This window comes from Phalacrocorax aristotelis, chromosome 4 (genome assembly GCF_949628215.1).
Source record: "Phalacrocorax aristotelis chromosome 4, bGulAri2.1, whole genome shotgun sequence".
Lineage (NCBI taxonomy): Eukaryota > Metazoa > Chordata > Aves > Suliformes > Phalacrocoracidae > Phalacrocorax > Phalacrocorax aristotelis.
The window spans coordinates 51,011,672-51,032,695 of NC_134279.1; the positions used below are offsets into that span (position 1 = coordinate 51,011,672).

The 21,024-nt window shown below is 36.1% G+C and overlaps 1 protein-coding gene across 6 annotated transcripts in view; it reads right to left on the bottom strand.

Annotated features, from left to right (window-relative positions):
* Window positions 1-21,024, bottom strand: part of MICU3 (mitochondrial calcium uptake family member 3) — a 66,601-nt gene that overhangs the window by 15,665 nt on the left and 29,912 nt on the right. For 2 of the 6 annotated variants that reach the window (XM_075091401.1, XM_075091402.1), the window contains exons 7-11: window positions 15,130-15,201; window positions 13,754-13,792; window positions 9,965-10,060; window positions 4,859-4,959; window positions 2,925-3,096 (exon numbers count right to left, since the gene is read on the bottom strand). In XM_075091401.1, the coding sequence (XP_074947502.1) occupies window positions 2,925-3,096; window positions 4,859-4,959; window positions 9,965-10,060; window positions 13,754-13,792; window positions 15,130-15,201 (480 nt within the window). The remainder of the gene's footprint in view (window positions 1-2,924; window positions 3,097-4,858; window positions 4,960-9,964; window positions 10,061-13,753; window positions 13,793-15,129; window positions 15,202-21,024) is intronic. The other 4 variants (XM_075091403.1, XM_075091405.1, XM_075091404.1 and 1 more) reach the window with 2 other exon arrangements.

A 21,024-nucleotide genomic window follows, 5' to 3' on the forward strand; every position in this document is an offset into this window, starting at 1 on the left:
AGCTAGGACCCTCAGGTACTGTGGCAAAATAGCAATAATAGAAAATGGTCATCAAAGTCTTGAGCTGACATTTTAATGTTCACAATGATTTTTAAAAATCCTTAATTTGCACCAATTTGTCTATAAATATTTTGAATGTGGGAGATACTGTAAGAGGTCAGGCTACTGGAAAAATTCTAGCTCTTTCCATATAACTACAGAGGAGATGATCAGTCCAGATGGAAAGTAGCCCTTGCATAGGTGAGGCTGAGAACCACTGGTCTACAAACAAGCCTTTTTGCAGCTTCTGTGATTCCAGTAGTGATGAAAACAGCTACCATGAGTTGACACTGGGGATGAAGCAAGGAGATGAAGGAGCCACCCCTGCAGTCCATGGCTAAGCTGTACATACTCCGCAACATTTTAGCTATGAGAAAAAGAGCTGTCTTCACTTAAGAGTTCTACAATTTCTGCTGAAATCATCTGCAATCATACATGTTTATTTCCTCTCAAGGAAGAACAGCAAAGGACACAAAGGAGGCAGAAGGGCAGGCAAAATGACACTCCAACAGAGTTGGGCATAAAGCAGGCTACTGTCTTTCTCCTTTCCTAGGACCATATTTTGTTCAACTGGTAACTAATAACATTTCGTATTTGCCATATGTTTTGCATTTTAGCACAGGAAATAAATAAAGAAGTTAGTTTCCTTGTACATAGAAAATAAATAGTTTCCAGTAGTTTATTTTCTATGTACAAGGAAACAAACTTTTTTATTTATTTGGACAGATTATATTTTACTACAGCAAAGAAAACTGCTATATTAATGCACCAATGCTGTTAAAAATGCATAGGCTTTCTTTAGGAGCTGATATTTGTAGTAATTCAAGATGCCAGCTTAAATGAATCACTGCTTGGCATCTAGTTAGTGAAAGGAGGAAAACATCCTGTGAGCAGGCAGCATGCCCTCTGAACATTTTAACATGACTACGCTATGCCAAATGATCATCATGTTGCTTTAGAGGCTTCTACATGCAGCACCACGAAAAATTAACTTTGCCAACTGTGAGAGTAGCTGCCTATTCCTTTACAGGCTAGAATGATGTTTCTTCTAAATGGAATCCTCTGGTTGTATTAGTATTGCAGCTTTTCACTGTAGTAGAGAGTACATTTTATAATTTCCAAATTATGATGTTATTAGAAGTGTAAGAAAGTGCAAACATATGAAAAACGCTTCCATGGCAATAAGAGGCAAAGTCCCATTCTGAAAAGCCTGTGGCAAGCACCACAGATGTCACAGGGATTTACTTTTTCCACTCTACCAATAGCACATTTACCAAGCCAGTGATATGGACCCATGGAAAATGGCAATGTCTTGGTTTAGTTAATGGAGATATACGGCACTGGTCAAGTGCCAGGATATTCCTAGAACACAGCATAAGCAAACCTGTAACTGAGTGACAGCTTTCTACATGAAGGTTTTCCTTAGCTGATGGTCCCATCAGAGATCAGAAGAGGAAACTACTGTGGAAGACTTGCACCGGAAGACTTAGGGATGAACTTCAAAGAACACTTCCTTGTGTTTAAAAGAAAGTGTTGGCATTTATATTTACTTAATCAACTCCACCTTTGCCATTCAGAGAAGCATTTTTCTATACCTATGACTGTCATTACTTTTCAGTTACCCAAGTGATACATCATTGTTGTTATACAAGCCTCAAAGTGATTTCTTTTTTTTCCAGATTTCCATATATCTGGAAATCTTGACTGCACCCTAACCAAAAACCATCTAGGAACCATGAAAAAAAAAAAGCCTTATAGTATTTCTGTTGCACTGTCTTGGCTTTGAATACTGAAAGCTGCGCAGATGTTTTAGAGCAGCTAGAACTGAGCACCTCAGCAGCCAGACCGGGAACTCTGATCTCAATCTTACTGCTTCATCTTACACCTCATCTGGTGCAGAAGAGACAGCCCTGCTTTCCTTTTCCACTTCCCAGCTACATTTATCTCTCAGTGGACCTAACTGCTGTACAACCACAGGAGTGTCAGATAATCCAGATATTTGAACAGAAAACTGTTGATTTTTGGAGTGTGTTTCTATCAGGTCAGCTGACCTTACTTACTCAGTAGACTGAAATTGCAATGTAATTTCTCAGACAAAAAGCCCCAAAAACTGTCCAAACCGATTTATTACTTTTCTTCACAAGCTCTGCTGTCAATTCTATCAAAATACACAGCTATTGAAAGAGCTAGATTCCTAGGACAGGTTAATCTGATCTCCGTCTGTAAACACAAACAGTATATCCAAAACATCCCTTATTTGAAGGGCTACTTTTAATGTTATCCTGTCGATTACCACTGATGCATAGTTGCCACTACATTTCTTTCAGATACACCTGTGACAACACATTCGTTGTTAAACAAACGAAGGACTATCTACCTCATGACCTTTACTGTTTTTATTATCTTTTCTATCTCTTCATAAGAATCACATACCATAAATAATTATATACAAGGGATCCATTTAAGACTATAAAACAACTAGATAAAGGGTGTTGATGTTGTTTCTGAAGAGATGCTATTCCAGTGGCAGTATAAAAGAGAAGTAAGAAGGGGGTTTTAATGCCTCATTGCTAGAAAATTGTTCAAGTCTTATGGGTTTTGCTGTTTAAACTGAATTTTCATGTAATATAAAGCTTTGTTATCTAAACTTCAAAAATATTACTAGCTAAATCCTATGGAACATAATTCTATGCTATTTACTCTTCTACATTTTATTCAGGAAGTAATCTGAAAAACATGTGACATACAGCTCATGATCAGAATAAAATCCTGGTGCTAATTAATTCAGTGACAGAATCTCATTCAGTCCAAGAAGGCTATGTTTTCATCTTCATGACACTGGGACTGGATCCTGTGGCCCACTGCTGTCCTAGCTAAACTATTACCTTTTCTTCAGGAATCCTGCAGCGCATGTTTTCCAGGTAACTTGATGTATTTTCCACATTTGTATACCTCAAAAGAATATGGGCAAAGTCTTCCTCACTGATGGTGTTCATCCCATTAGAGTAGGAAAGGAATTCTATCTCTAGAACCTCGGTTTGTAGGTTATCCATAAATCTGAAACACAAACATAAATATCAAGAAATAGTAATACTTTATATTTCTACTATTCATACCCTTAAAAGACTCATTGAATATTAAGCCAAATAGCATTATACCAATTAGTTCCCTTTTTGTAGCACTGATGGTAAATTTGGTAAATCCCTTACCTATGTTGAAATATTTTCTACTCAATACAACAAACTTAATTCAAGGATTAAAATGACTTAATACTTATATTTCTAATTTACTTCTAGTTTGGGTTTGCTTAATTTTCTTCTTCAGTGGGTCACTGATCTTTATTTTTATATGCTAGGTTGAAAAGTCCATCATGGAACTAAATGAATTCCCAAAACTTACTCCCCATATAGTTACTTACAGATTGCAATTACACCGTACCTTTCTAACACATGAAGGATGATGAGCTCTTGCAGCCTTTCAATCTAAACTTTTTTCTTCAATACTTCACTATTCTTATGATATTTCTATAAACTCTCCCCAACTTAACTATATATTTAGTATATTCTGGACACCAAAACTGGATGAAGTATAAAACCAGCTATATATAAAAAGGAAATATAACTTCCCTGATTCTGCTTGATGCCCTAGTTATACAATCAAGGATGAAATTAGCTCTTCAGTCCCAGTACTGCACTGGGAGCTCATCTTCATCTGATTGTCAAGCACAACCTGTAACACTTCCCTGTTACAGGTTCCCAAGAGTTCCCATCCTGTAGACATTGCCTGCAACACTCCTTCCTATTATGTAACTTGACTTCTAAGAACTATGGGGAGCTCAAATCGACAGGATATCTAGGCAAAAGTGTAAGTGCAAGGTAAACATACAATAGTATTTTCCTCACCAACCCATAGTGTAATGATTTTTTGAGCTGGTAAAGTAGTGTTGAATAAAACTTGATGGATCCCTCTTTCATTAATAGGTTTGCTAGGTTTTGACCTCTTTATCGCTCACATCTTACACTAATAGACATCTTACCTAGATGCCTTTTGAAAACGTACTTTCTCTTCTGGTTCTTGTTTTGAACTCGGATAATGATTTCACTTGATGACACCATTTTTTTAATTATGGGAAATACTGAATACTTTTCATGACGTACATAATTTTAAGGAAAATATTTTGCAAGCATCCGATTGATTAGAACACACAGTTAAGCGATAACTATAAAGACAATACATATTGGGAGTATTTACTGAGGAAACAATAACCAAACACTATCTTTTCAATCACACAGAACCATACAGTTTTATCGCTCTGTTTTTATGGCACTCTCCCTATGGTTTTAAGCTCTATTATAACTGGCATAATAATTAAGCAATAGCTTCCACTGTGTTTTCACTTTTTCCCAGCCTACACGATATCTTCAGAAAATTCTTTACATTTAAGTATGTCCCCAAGAGCAGAGATGCACACAAACTCTTTTAAAACACTGAAAACCAGGAGGAAAAAAAAGAATTCAAAATCATTAACAAAATTTCTACATACTTACAAGGACAGGGTTGGGGTATAACCTCTCCACCCCAAACCAACTATGCACACAAGTGCTAACAAATTTTGCCAATGCAGCAGCATTAGTACAGGGCTTTTTAATGTTGGCCCACTTATTGTTTTATTTTGCTCTTTGTATATAGAACACACACAAAGGGAACATAAACTTTATATACATGCCTGCATAAACAATGTGTATAGTAATATAACACAAATTAACGAGAACAAGCATGGAAGTATTTTTTACAAGGAATTAATAAAGTTGAGACTCACCTATAAAAATCTTCAAAGTTCAATTCAGCTTTTCCCTTCTTGCCAAAAAAGTGTACAAGCAGTGTCGTGTCTGACAGTGAACTTGAAATATCATCAGCACGCTTAAATATGAGAATAAGAAAATTAAAGGCCATGATGGAATCAGGTACAGAAGTATAATCTGAGAAGACCTATCATCACAATAGAATTTTCTATTAAGAGTTTGTGTTTTATGTTCACAGTCTTAAAAAAAGACTCTAGCATTAAAATCCATTAAGTTAATTTAGTCATGCAAGTTGCACACAAAATAGCATTAGGCTGTTAATTGCAGAAAATACTTAAAACAACAACATAATATAATGGAAGCTCCAATGAAGGGGGAAAAAGCATGAAAAATAAAACCAGAAACTCTTGAGGAAAAAAAAAAAGTTCTAGTCAGTTGAAGTAAAGCATAAAAATAACTCTTTCTGCATTCTCCTTCCCTTCTACTATGCAACTACGAAGAAATTAAAGGAAGTTACTTCATATACTTATTTTATATTTCAGAATTATTAAGTATGGGATTGTATTCCAAAACCACTCACATCAGTCAGGTGTACTTTATATGATTCTTTTCTGTAAGTACCAGATGACTACAGTTTAAATTTTATTGCCAAAATATATTTAAAAAAACAGAACTGTAAGAAATTTTTAAATAATGAATTAATATTTTGACTCCTTATCTTAAGAATGTTACTAATCTACTGAGTATGTGGTGTCTGCATCAGACAGGAATCTTTGAACATGTACTAATACTTTTTCCAGAATAAATAACTACCAACTTTGAAGGCACAGAATTAGAACAGTAAAACCAACTGATTTTGACTATTTGTAATAGCAAGAGTTGTATATAGGAAGACATGCATATAAACAGAAATCACTATTATCGGTGTATAGTGATTGTGCAACATTCCACTTTTTTACTACATATTCATTACCCTTAACTGTCATGTATGTGCATTGATTTTACCTCTTTTACAAAGAAACTCTTGATATACTGAAGAGCTAGAAAAACAATTCACTAATAAAAGGCTCTAAAATAAACCAAAGTATTCCACCACGGCAATGTCCTTCTGGCATTAATGTGCATCTGCCAACATTTGAAATTTAAAAAGTAATATATTTAGCCTCCTTGTTGCACCTGCCTAGGGAGAACCTTCTGTCCGAGCTCTCATTTTTCTTACAAAGACAAGATCTTATGAAAAGCAGAGTGGGAGCCAGTAGTCTCTGCTCTTCCTAGGCAAGCTACCACCCATCAGCAACACCATATTTTTGTGGAAGGGTGCCTGCTGACTCTACTGTTAAAGTACAAACCAGAATACACAGTACAGAAACCTAGTCAGTATCTGGCAGATATAACAGTACTAATTTATCACCATAATGACAGATTATAAATTTATGGGATTTACTATAAGTACAGAAAATTGTATACACAGATTATAAAGATCACCGTATACAAACATACAAGCTGAACTCAGAGTCCTTTAAGCCTGACTTTATTTCATAACTGAAGAGGCTACAAATTTATGACAGATGGAGAAATTCTAAATGAAGAAACTAGGAAGAAATTTTGAAGAGTATGCAGTAGTTCAACATCATGTACCACGAAAAACCATTTCATATCTACGCTGTCTCAAATATACTATATTAATTTAAAATTGACATACTGATTTGTAAGCAAATGTAAAATGCAATATCCATTAAGAGTATTTATGTATCAAAAACAAGGAAAAACATGAGGCAGTAACAACATAAATCCTTTCCTTTCAACATCTAAGAACTAAAGAAATGAGAGAGACTTTTCTGTACTTTAGTATACTCAGTTTAGGATTCTCAAGATTGTATTTCATGTACTCTAGCTTCCTCTTTATTCTCATATTCTTCTCCAGGGAGAAATAAGATGACATAGTGTATATATAGGTAGAGAGATATTTCATGTCCTTCAATTAAGACAGCTCTGCTCTTCGCATGAGCAAGCTAATTCGGAAAAGGAATCACTATTTGCCTTTTAATATTGTTAGCCTCCACTACTGGACACAATATACTGAAATGCAGATACCCTGATTTCGTATGTCTTTTAAGCAATTAAATCCCTAAGCACATTCAAACAATTTCCCTCAAGTACACTGAAAAGATATCAAATGTTAAATTACAGCCTTTCATCTTGCAAAAACATTTCAAAACGTTAGACTTTGGTTGCATTCATCCATATCTAAAGAACCATTTAAAAAAATACAATCTGCAAGTCTTTTCACAATTCCCATTTGGTCAGCCTCACTAAATGAAAAAACCCCAAACAAAAACCCCACCTCAGAAACTCAACCCAGTATGCTTCTTTGCAGAATTGCAGGCAACTGAAAACCATTCCTGTGCTGCTTCTGCTTTGAGAGCATTATATAAAATTCTCTCTCTTAAGGGGTAAGAGTAAAAAGAAATGCCTTAATAATTTAAAACTATTATTTATTGCTCTCAATAAAATTAATTTAGTATTTTAGATCAGTGAAAATGCAATGACTGCACCTGTTTCCATATGCACAAATATGAGACTCTATTTTGATCTATTATATTTTTAAATATAACGGGTCTCTACAAACAGGAAAGGCAAGTGTTTCAGTCACATTATTGGCTTGCTGCATAATGGCAACATCTTTTCCTCTCCATTTCCTAACCTGAAGAGCAGTAAATCTTTCTTATATTCTGCAAAATTAATTTCAAGCTTTTGATTTAAGAGTGTTGAGTAGAAGTTAAACTCATGAGCGATGGTCCACTTGTAGCAACATATTCTGAGAATGAAGTATGCATATTATGCTTTGAGTTAGCAAGAGCTTTCTTACTGCAAGTCCTTCATTTTTCAATAGTGATAACAACCCTACTGACTTCCAGTTTCATTTAGCAATTTAAGAATAAACCCACAGACTGAACTCAGTGGTAAATGGCATATTCCAACAGGATGGTGTAGATGCTTTAAATTAGGAACAGCACAAACAATACTGTAAACTGTCCTAGAAAGAAACTGCATGTGAATAACTTATTTTTTTCCTGCAAAGAGACCTTGTAAATTGATTCTCATAACTACGAACCTTATTTCCTCCCCTTTTCAACTTACACAAGGCCTTCTCAAAAGGCTATGAAACACCACAGACTCCGGTGTCACCTAGCTTTATGCCACTTTTTTAGTACAGATGGCTATAATATCATTCAGATGTGAGAGTACCTGGGAGAGATAAGCATATGGATGAACGCCGGGTGGCTCAAACTTAAACCAAGCAAGATAAAGATGATTATGGTGAGAAGTGGGAAATTCTCAGTGGAGCAAATGAAGGATTTTTTTTTAATAAAATGAATTAAAAGTGAGCAGAGAGACTTTTTATACATTTTACAGACAATTCAGATCAGTGCTTAATATAGCTGCTAAGCTTCAATTACATTGTAGGTTACAGACACTAGCCTGAGACATCAGATGTAAAAAATCTCTCTCTTCAAATTAAAGGCATGTAAAGATTACCAAACTTAAGTCCATCTATACTTGGGACTGAATTCACGCCAACTAGCTGTAGATTACAATAACAATTCATTCAGAAAACTCAGTGCCCCAAGGTCCTTAAATAGTCAATGAAAAGAGCAGCCCTCTCTTCCTTCTGTGTCTCCCTTAGCTGACTAGACAGGAACACTGATGTTCTGGGCATTAAAATTTGGTGGAATAAATAGGGAGCAATAACTGGACTAACAGCTCAGGAGCTCATCTATTTACAAGAAAGGAAAGAAAGGCTGGGTGTACTGCTTTATTGCAGGATTACTATGAATGTATTACTATGAATATTGCTGTACATATTGGTCTAAAACTCAGTTCTGTTACACTACATTTTGTTTTGTTCAAAGACAAATGAACTCAAGCTGAGAGAGGTACAGAGAAGGCCTATTTGATACCTGGAAAATGTAGGTTCTACCTTAAGAGAAAAATCAAAGACCTTGTTTTGATTAGCCTACCATAATGAAAACTGTGTGCTATGACTGCATTTATAAACACAACCATGCGTAAGAAGATTAACACTAAAGAAGAGAAAGCCCTGCAAAAATTATGGGACAACAGACTGGTATAAAGGGATTGAGTGAGGAAATTAGAAAACATCCATCCAAGTCCTTAGGTTATTCAATAGCTTCTGCAGAGGAACAGCAGGGACAAAACACTAATTACCTTTAATATGGAGCACACATTGCTTATGAAGCAAAGAAAAAGGTTGCTTTACCCTGGAAATCCATTTCAGTTCCATGTTCTTTTCTCATTATGATCCTGCTTATGAAGCATGGGACTTGAGACCAGAGAGTCAGTGGGGAGCTGCTGTATGTCCTTTAATGCCACAACCAGCAAAGCAACCACCTCACTGTATGGGGTACAGAAAAGCCTGAATTGATCTAGTTTTCTAACCCTCTTAAATGACCAGTACAAATAAATGCCCTACTCAATTGTCTGAAAGCATATCATGAATCAAGAATCTGATTAGAATTTAAAGAACTATGGAGATTGACAGCACAGTGATATTGCTAGTCCTCCATAATGATCATGTAATATTTGAGAAGACTGTCTTGGTTACCTTAAAATGTTTCTGGTTCAGTCGAACAATTAAAACAATCTTTGCATGACACTGTTTTTGTGAAGACAGGCTTTGGTAACATACAGAAAAGGCATATTAAGGACCTAAACATTAAAAGCTTAAAGGGCTGCAACTCTCACTAAAGTTGTCACATCCCTAGACCAAGTCTAAATGACAAAGGTTTCCTGAATTATTTCTCTTAACTGTGAAATGTTGTCACTATTAGTGTCAGAAAATATTTTTTACACCAAGGACTGAAGAGGACTCGATCTTCCAACTCTTTCAAAAAGTAACTTTGCTTTTACTTGGAAATGACAACTTTGAATTATCACACTGCATGGAGCCAAATCAATTTCATCTGAGAACTTTCAGGTTAAAAAAAAAAATAATTAAAAGGAAGAAAAGAATCAAAGCGCAAAGAACGGGAAAACAACCAGAACAGAAATAAATAAAATAGCAGTCTGTTTATGGACCAGAGACAGAGGTTGTCTTATACCTCCGCAAGGTCCGAAAAGAGGGCTTGGCTTGTGCTACGTCTCAAAGTATCCCAATAGCTCCTGGGGACAAGGTCCTCTCCTTCTGTTTTAAGAACCTGCAGAAGTTTCAAGAAGCACAATTGTTTGAAAACCAAAGAATAACAAAACAACTGCTTACAGACTTTAAAAACTTTTCCAACTGATCCTTGAAAGCATGGCTTGATTCTTTTGCTTCTACAAAAAGAAATTTCTATCCAGTTACACGACACTCTGTAAATCAAAGGAACACTAGCATACTACACCTATTTGCTTATTACTCGTAACTTGGCTGTGCCAAAAGTATCACCAGACTCCACTTTCCCAAACAAAATAATTTAAAGAAAATATTTATTAAAAGTACATGTGAAAATGTCCTCTGAACTCAGTATTTTGCTGTTGTTTTTCCCAACAATTCTTTTTGCCAAAAATATTAATTTATATTCTTATGACATGAAATTTGTTTCCCATTGGTCAAAATGTAAATGCTACTATCTAATTGGTTATATAAAATTCATTTCATCCAATAATCAGGATGACATCCTTGCAACAATAAAGAAAAGCAAAAATCAAGCCTAGTAAGTCCAACTTCAACCATAATATACTTATCAAGAGAACACTATGCACATCTGATGATCAAACTTACCTTGTTTAAATTGAAAGGGTTTAACCTCTCCAAGGAAAATACACTTACCTTTTTGCTCTGAAATGTTTCATATTTGGAAGCCTGAAAAATCCTCCCATGTTAAAATAGGCCTTCCTTTACCTTGCAATTCATCTTGGATGATCTACCTAATAAGTTTCTTATTTTTTTCTTCCCCAATGAATCTAGGGGAGGTGATCCTAAAGACAGCAGAAAGCTATCTGAACTCGGTTAGGATTATCGCAACTGAATGAATTTTCCCCTTTCTCTCCAGAAGTCAATGTAAACTATGTCTTCTACTTTCAGGGCTTCCCACTCATGTCCATCTGGGCACGTAAGACAAAGACAGAATGAGTTTAGTCTTCTAACTACAAGTGAAAACTTTTTTTTTTTTTTGAGTCAGCACATATTATTCTCTTAGAAGATTCACACTGATGTGACTACTGCAGGATGTGTAAAACCACGCTGTTATCATAAATAATACTGTACAGAGTTAAACGTTTATTGCCTGTATGTATTCTACATTATGTCAAACACAAAACCATAAATTTAACTCTTTAAACAGATGAAATATAGTATGATTTCTATTTTTCTGTTTTCCCCTAATGTTCTTTAGCACAGTACCTCCTCAGGTAACAGGTCTTCAATACGCCTGCAGTACATCCAGCAGTGATATACAGTTACATGAGTGGAGATATTATTTAAGGACTCTGATCAATGTAATGCAGTTCAGTGCTTATGGGACCATCTTGTATTAATTTGCTTCAGCTATATTTTACATGTTTATAAAAATGCATCCATATATGAATGATTATGTAAATTTACATCATATACAAATAATGTACCTAGTACTACAGAAACAGTATTTCAGCAGTAAGTCAATACGTAATTTTAAAAAAAGATAAAAATGCATTAAGATATTTAATATGAAGTGTGTTTGGCTGCAGAACATTGCAACATATTTGCTGGAATGAAATACGCCAAGTAATAACAAATTTTTTTCAACTTGTGCACTGCTTCTACAAGTTCTGTTATGTACTTTCTCCACTAACTAATTCAACTCAGTTCTTTCTGTAAATTGTCATCGAAGAAACATGACAAACTACCAGGATTTACACCCATGCTTAGTGTATATTATACTTTTGTTTCCCCTTTGAAAATTTCTGGTTTTATCTTTCTCTTATTTTGGAGTAACAGTTCCTACATTGTGGCCACAGTACTCTCATATATAACTCCATTCGGTCCTAAACTGCTAAACTCAGAAAAATTGGTTTACTTCAGTGCATAGTGGATTAGTTCCTTAGGGCTTCAGTTTCTCTTTTACACTTACTTATCCCTTTGGTATTTACTGGGTCATGTGTAAAACCAACACTTCAATCCTTTATCCATAAAATAATGTAATATAGCTATTTTAAGTATTCACTGGATTTGTTCTCTTAATGGAGGTTTACTTTAGCCAATGGAATTAGTATTCCTGGGCATGCACATTTTATTTTCCTTACATGCATCTCATCATAATTATCAGGTTCCGGTTGGCATTTGGCTAGTAAGGGCACTCATGCAATACGTGCTGAAGCAGTCTTAACACACAACTGCAATATGCACCAGAACATGACTTGAAAGAATTAACCTATGCAAATGAAAAGACAAAAATATTTAACCTATTTAAAACCTCACTGTATGTACCCTATGGCCTTGACACTTCTCAAAAAATTAGAAATATTTTGAAGGATGAAATGAGGTGAAGGGCCCAACAGAGCACTTTGGACTATCCCAGACTTTTCAGGGCTGCATCTCCTTGGTCTTGAGTACCTTCAGCTCCTCAGGACATCAAGGGAAACTGAAAAGGCTGCTACAATTCTTTCAGCAAGAGAAGCAGAAATAAAAAATATTACATTATTCTGGGGTGGGGAACTTGTTGGATACTGTGAATTCCTATACATCTCACTCCCCTTTGCGCAGAGATCTCCATTCAGGTTATAGGAAGGCAGGAAAAGATAGTCTACACCTGGGCATCATCTTGATACAGAGTTAGGATGTGGCTGGCGTGGGCCACATCTAGAATGAGAATTTTTTTACTAGAGCTGAAAACTATTATATGAGTAGGAAAACTTAACTAGTTTGGTTTCAGTTTAAAATAGGAGGCTGCACAGGAATACGGCGACCACTGTACAGCACCTTTCACTGCAGTAAAACCTGATCTAAAATCCACTGAATCATAAGGCCTCATATTTCCTACTACATTCTTCTCACAACATTGCAGCATGTACATCACGTCACTGCACCTTTTCATTCAGCAGACTTCCTTCCTGCATACTGCCCAAACTGTATGTGCAAACTTCACAGGAAATAAAGCTGTGTATTCCTGTGAATGATTATAAAGAAACAGACTGTAATTTCACTAGTTATCTCATTCTCGTAGGTTCCCTCTCCTCACTTTGAACATCACAATAATCGTATCAAAACAAGTTTAATTCTTCTAACATCACAACAAACTTTCCTACAACAGTTTTACTTTTGCTGTGGTCCAAAAATTAATCAGGTCAGGCTGAAGATATTAAAAAACCATAAGGACTCTCTTTTGCCAGTTCTTCCCCACTCCTCAAAAATGATTGAAAATAAGTTTACTGTCACCTACATGATACAGGGACTATTTTCTGTATTATTCTAGCTCAGCACTGAAATTTCTTATTTATTCGTTCTGTAAGTGAAACACAAAAATATAAAAGCTCTCTTCTGGTTTCTTCTTATTTGACTATTACTTCACATTATACTCAAGGAGATGACAGATATGGATCAAATGACTCATGCAGGATGCCTTAATTTACATATGTTAATTAAAACCAAGTCAAAATTTCTTAAGATATACTTTGTCCGTTCCCTTAAAAATATTCTTTCCTTCATTTTATATAAATAGATAGAGCAACCTTTCCTCCTGGTAGGCTTGCCTGGTTCAGAATGCATGCAACAAGCATGCACAATCTTTTATGCAAATAAAGATCCATCACATTTCTACTGATTAGCAGAAGTAATTTACTTGAAAAAGATAAATATAGTCAATTTTCTTATAGCATATTATTTAACCCTACTGGTCAAGACTGCATAAATTGAAAATAATTAGAGTACATACACTGTTAGTAGAAGTATGATATCCATAAAGTTGAAGACGCTGACATACAGCAAAAACGGGCCAAGCCAAGTATCACATGTCAGAATGAAGCCAAAAGAAGGAAAAAAAATAAAGACAACAGAATAGGTTAAGACAAGTAACTCTTTATTTTATATATTATTAGTTTCGTTTGTTTGTTTTTAAAATGACAGTGAAGAAAAGAAGGTTTCTTTTCAATCTCATTCTTTAAATTTTCAGAAGAGAAGTGCAGAGTTGCAGAGATTACTCTCAGGAGAAATGTCCCATTTTGTAATCTTTACTTTTTCAAAAAGCACTTCTTTTGCGTGCAAGTTTCCTTTGTTCAGAATACATGGTGTGTGAGAGATTCAACAACTGACCTACAGTTTTGAACAGTTTAGAAGGAGAGGTCTCCATGGGTTGCAATGAAAGATCCCTTTTTATGCTCAGAGAAGGTTAAAAAAGTATTCATTCTTGAAATTCAAGCTTTCTGTGGTTTCAGGGACAAAGATCAAGCATCTGTGGTCCCAAAAGGATAATGGGGACTATGACAAGCTTTGCATATATGTCAAAATGTTTCTTGTAATAAGCATTTTTGCCATAAATACACAAATTGCAAATGGACATGGTTTTTTTCTGCTGTGGACTTGACAGAGACTTCTCCCTAATTTTTACTCATCCAACAGTAAAATAAGTTCCTGCTACTGCTCATCCTCCAGACAAACCACCGCAGACTTCTCTGTTTCTGACTTACCTTTCGTATGCACATAAGAAATGCAAACTTGACATTAAATAAGAATGAGTAATCAATATTCCACAAAGATCTATTCACATAATATAAACAACTAAAACCATTTTGCATTGGTCATAAGCAGTATTAATGAAAAAAATAATTTTAATATAAAATTCGATAGTTCACTTACAATATCATCTATTTTAAAAGGACTATGTTAATAACAAGCATCAGGATCAGTATGTCTACGTAACAGTTTCCGTTAGCTATGACAGCAGGGGTATAGTTTGGCCTTGCCACTGGTATCTCTCACTGTTATAGACAATAATACTGGGTCACGGCTATTCACTTTCCCTACATTTATAGATTCCAAATGGAATCAATGCCGCTGTATTAATATGTAATACAATATTTAAACACTAATCTTTCCTTTCCATAGACCACTTAAATATTTTTTTTCAATAACTGCCATTTCGGCTAAATATAACTTTTTTCTTTATATAGTTATACATAATCTTTTAATGATACAAATGTATTGTTTAAAAAATTTCAGAGTGATTAGTGAAATATATACACATGCACAATTTTGTCCTAAATTGAAGAAAACAAATTTACTACCAGCTGCAACTATTATCATTTTACTTACCAGCATTGCACGTTTTTCTTCATCTCCTTTTCTTTCTCTTTTCTCATTTTTTTTCCTGAAAATCTCTTGTAGCTAAAAAACAAACCATTTTGTTCTTAGTTAGCTTTCAGGCTATTTCACACACATAACAATCATTCATTATGAGGAACACTGCAAACTATTAAAATGTAGTTTTCTACTAAAACATCAGTGCTTCAGTGACACTTTACTATTCATATTCACACCTTCATGTTCCTTCCATCACCTTAACCATCACACGGAAAGGAAACAGGAAATATTTTTTCCAGAATGTAAGGCTAACAATTCTATTTGGGGGCACAATACGGAGAACATCCTATTTAGCTTTGCATTTTAGCCAAGCCAGCTTATACAAAAAGGGGGAGTTCCAGCCTTTTTCACCACCTCCTTTCTTGTCAGGTACTAATTAGTATCTGTGTAGCTATGTAAGCAGCTGGATCAATCTTTTTTCATGCTGTTCGTTTCCAACCAGTTCAGTCCTTACTCCTGCTGGCACAAGGGAAGGGTGGAAACACCTGGTGGGGGTGAAACATTCCTCTTCAGCAGCAACAAACTATTACTCAAGAGTAATTTATCAAGTACCTTTTTTTTTTTCAAGTCTGTTCAAAGAATACCTTCAGGTCTTATAAAATACCCCTTTCACAACTTTCTCTACATTAAGAGCTTTAAACATGACTTCTGAGAAAACCTCAAATACAAGATTTAAAGCATACAGAGATTATTGAACATTTATTTTTGGAAACCAGAGTCTTCAGAATAAGAAATTGTCTGTACTTATCTTTTTTTGTAAGTATCTGTATTCTTTAAAGATGTTTATTTATAGTGATGTTTATTAATATTCCCAAATCATTAAGAAAAAAGTGACATCTTGTTTAACCTTCACAGGACACAGAGCAGTATAAACGATGATCCCGTCTATACCAGTGAACTTCAGCTTTTCAAAAACTTCAGCTGAAAATACTGTACTGCCACTTGTAGCATTTGCTAATCTCAAAATGACTGAAAAAATAAATTAGTGTCTGACAAATTTGTCCTATCTAGGATATGGTATTTCAGAACCAAACATCATGGCATACAGACGGTGGTACAGAGTTGGGGCAGTCACTTCAAAGACCCAGTTTTACCTACCAGAAGTCTGATAAAAACCTGATATTGTAATGACACGCACACAGAACTCCCCTGGGATCAGAATGTGAAAGATAAAGTGTGTGTGATAAATTTTGCAAGCAAATTTCCCAAATTTAATTTCAGAATACCATATTTCAGAGAAGGCAGATGACTAAAACAAAGGGATCAGCAAATTCTACTGCAGGGGTATAAGAACACAGAAACAAATGAATACCATGTTTAGCAATTAAATAGCAAATGCATTTACAGATAACATTTTATAAATTTCCAAAATGGACTACTGTGTTCTGGAATTCCTTACAAGGCACATAGAGACCAGAATATTATGTGTGTCAGTGTATCTATTTCTGAGTACGGGATCAATTTACAGACCTTGGTATGTTTTTTCTCATTTTTTAAAAAACCTACAGGCACAAATTACCATAACCTATGCTGACAAGGAAGGAGTCACGATAGGACATTTAGCTGGATGGCCTAGAGTATTACACAGTTTGCAACCCAAAACTATGGAGAGAAGAAAGGTAAGTGAAGAGAGAGAAGAAAGAAAATACCTTGTGAAAAGTAAAGTGACATGCCATCAAGTAGGAGGGAAGAGTGGCAGTAACTGAAAAATCAAAAAAGACTGGTAAAAAGCAATGTATCCTTGGATGCATTTCCCCCCACCACAGAGGCAAAGGGAGTAGGATTCTGTTGCATTCATCATTAAAGCACTTGCTAAACTTCTGGAAATGGATCTTTTGTTCAGAAGGAGTGCTATAGGATACCAGTGAGTAGAAAACTGAATGCGAAAAGGATCTAGGAGTACTTTCATAGGAACATTGAAATAGGATAAGGAGATTGACTGCTGAGAGCAGCAAAACCAAGATCTCTAGTAACAAGGGAACCCAATCCTCCTGTTCCCTGACCTCACCCCTATGACATAAGCAAAGAGGAAAGCACAAACACCATGGAATTAGTTTACAAAACCACTAAAGCTGTTATCATAAAACTTGAGTTTTTTTCAACTCCTCACTTCATGTAATCTACTCTCCAACAGTCACATAACATGTGATCCCTACACCAATCTCTTCAAAGTCTCTTTATTTGCAAAACTGAGTAGTATTAGCTACACTTCCAATTTTATGATAGCTGACTGTAATCAATGGAGAAGTATTTTGCAAATGCTGGATATAGTTCAAATGGCAACACTTACAGCCTCCTGCTTCCAGGCACGCAGGAGATGATGCATACCCAAGCAAGGTGAGTACAGATGCCAAATGTATGTTCTGGGGCCAGGTCTATCACAGCTGCAGCATCACTGAATCAACCTTTATTTTCATGTTTACTTTTGTTTACACAGACATTGTATATCTACCTATTTATCTATTTTAGTCTTTCTCATTTCAGATCTAACATTCTGACTTACAGGTTTTGATCTAATTTTTGAAGGGTCACTGACATAGTAACAAAGCAGTGTTAAGGTCAGGTTTAATCTATACAAATATGTTAAATATAGTAACAGGTGGAGAACAGTGTATCTACTGTTTGAAAATTCTCCTTTCTTTCTTCTATTCACCTCCACAACTCTGGTAACAGGAAAAGAATAAGGAGAAATTCTTATCAGGAACCATGACAGAGAACAAATAAAAAGTAGAATGTGAAGAGGACTATAAAAGCATAGTTAGAAAGATGGATGCAATACCCATAGTTAAATGCTGTCTTTGCTTCCCACCTTATACACTTACTTGATTTCATTTTCAGCATCGGTTTCTGAAAGACAAAGCCTCCTGCTTAAATTTCCTCCCACTTAGCTGTTGCAATGGAAGCCTTTTTTCTTCTTTTTTTTTAAAAGTTGTCAGTCTATTCCACCACATTCTGTTTCATGGAATCATGACTGCCCCTGCCTAGTTTTACTTTGGCCCATTACTCCAATGTTTGCTGGCTTTTTCCCCTGACTGGAGGAGATGGTTTTTTAGGAATTGGCAAATATATGTACATTTAATATTAGAATACAAAAAAATGATCAGCATGCCAAAATTTGCAAGTGGTGACAGCTTCTGGAATAAATGAGACCTGTTCTGCTTAAGCTATGCCACCAGAAAACAAGTCCCCCAGATCTCAGATCTCACTCACTTCGTTGTGTATCACTTCCTTGAAAAGAGGGAAATTCAGTGTGTTGAGGACAGTTTCTTTCACATTTCTGTTTTCTTTAGGTTATCATAGCTTATCTGAATCTAGCCTTATAACTTGACTTGAAAACAGTTAAGAGACATCACACAGAAAATTAAGGTGTATTTGTTTTAAATAAATAGTTGTCTGACACATAAACCCATTCCACATGTCTGTTTCATTCTTTATATTTTGTTCCATCTTCTTCTTCAGTAAGGCAGCAGGCTTTTTCTCATATGTATTTACTGCACTTATTTATAAACTCAACTACACAAAAAATGCATTAAGGTAAGACTTGATGTCTTCTGCAAACACCTGTTTTACAAACATCTGATTCAATTCTTATAATTTTATTGTTAATTGCCTGTACTTGTTCAGTAGAAGATAAAGGCCTAGTGCAGTCTTCAGAAAGCTTGTCTAAACCACTAACCACAACCCTTTAAATGCTAATTTCTAAAGAAATGTCACAAACTATGTTTGCCATAGCTGAGTGTTTCAGTGTAATCCCAGACATCTGCTGTGTATGGACGTTACCAATTTAGAAAACTCTGGTTTATACTGCGTTGTGCAGTTTCTTAATGTATAGCCATGAAGTCATTGTAAAATCAGAAGCCCGAATGATAAGGGGGCAATCTTCAGCATTTCATGATTTTTTAAAAATTATTTTTTTACTTTATCGCTGACATTCATTTAGAATAGCATTAATTATCCCTTCCATTTCTTTTAAAATCAAAAAACAAATGAAATGAACATAAATCTGAAATAGCTCTCTTGCTCCAAGGCTTTTCAGTTTTATACTTGTATCCTGAATCCAGCTAGGACAGAGTTAGTTTTCCTCCTAGTAGCTGGTATAGTGCCTGTTTTGGATTTACCATGAGAGTAATGTGATAACACACTGCTTATACTAAGTCAAGGACTTTTCAGCTTCCCATGCTCTGCCAGCAAGGGGGAGCACAAGAACCTGGGAGGGAACACAGCCAGGAGAGCTGACCCAAGCTGGCCAAAGGGATATTCCACACCATGTCATGCTCAGTTTATAGACTGAGGGGAGCTGGCCAGGGGACAGAGATTGGTGCTTGGTGACTGTCTGGGCATCAGTCAGCATGTGGTAAGCAGCTGCATCACCTGTTTTTCCTGGGTTTTGTTCCTCTGCTTTTTTGTTGTTTTCCTTTTCACTACAATTATTATTATTATTTATTATTAAACTGTTCTTATCTCAACCCACGAGTTTGCTTACTTTCACCCTTCCAATTCTCTCCCCCATCCCACCAAGGGGGAGGGTGAGTGAGCGGCTGCGTGGGGCTTGGTTGCCAGCTGGGGTTAACCATGACACTCATTTTTGGTGCCCAACATGGGTCTCAAAGGGCTGAGATAACAACAGGTCTGACCATAGCGTGTTAAAGTAGGTTTGGTATAAGCATTCATTATATTAGTTTAATAGTCACTGGTCACAGTGTTGCTTTATTTGTTTCCATGGTTGTATTATGTAAATCCTCACTTGCAGTATGTATTCCCTCTGGTGCTGTTTATCACTTCTGTGAGATGGGCCAGGATTATAATTTTGCTGTACTGTATAACATTGGCTTACGATACAATAACATTACTGGTCAAAAGACTAATTTGGTATTTGTATTTGGTATAGCTCTCATCTCTGTACCTTGGGTACTATCTCTCAGGAATTATTAATAATTACATTCTTCAACTTTCCTCCTTGGAGAGCCAATATATGGAGAAGACAGTAGGAATGCTTTCCCCCATTCTTTCACCTTGCCTTTCTCCTTCAGCCTTGTTACACTAGCTCTTGAGGATTCTGAATATCCTTGGAATGGTCAAGCCAGTATTCTCCTATTGCTACGTCTCCTGGATGTGTTTCAGGTCTTGTTTAGGGTTAAACAACTATTTTAAAAAATCGCAGAGATCTGCCTGGAGGCTGGATGGTCATGGGTGGAACAGCATGTGGTAGAATACAGGCAGGTACTTAGCAAACTTCTCACCTCCAGTGGTCTGGAACTTCACTCCTGAACAACTACAGGATCCTGATGAATTGACAGAATACTTGGAAAAAAAAAAATGCTCTTGTTACTCCAGAGAGGCACAACTTATTGTACTGTGCTGGGTCCTGGCTAGTATCTACCAAACACTGCTTGGTATTATGCAGCACCCTCAGAGAGAAAAAAGAGGAAACAAATCAACAGGTACTGCAACAACTTCAACTACCGAGACAGGCACTGCAGTTACTCCAACCCTGGCAACAGGCACTGCAGCCACTCAAATCCCCAGGACAAGCACTGCAGCTACTCCAACCCTCGCAATGGGCACTGCTCATTTCCGAAACAATCTCATAGATACCCGGGCCAAAGAGCATGGCACTGAGTGTGTATAACAACCCGTGCCGGTATCAGTTGCCCCTATACACAAGAAGAAATACTGGAAGCGGAAGTCAGCTCATTCAGAAAAGAGTGAAGAAGCTCCTCCTAAACAGCAGGAGGAGGAAGCAGCATACTGTCGCACCAGCAAGGAGGAAGGCTACTCTAAAGCTAGACCATCATAAGACCAGGAGGAAGAATTCCCTGTTTCCCCCCAAGGAAGAACTCAGCGGGA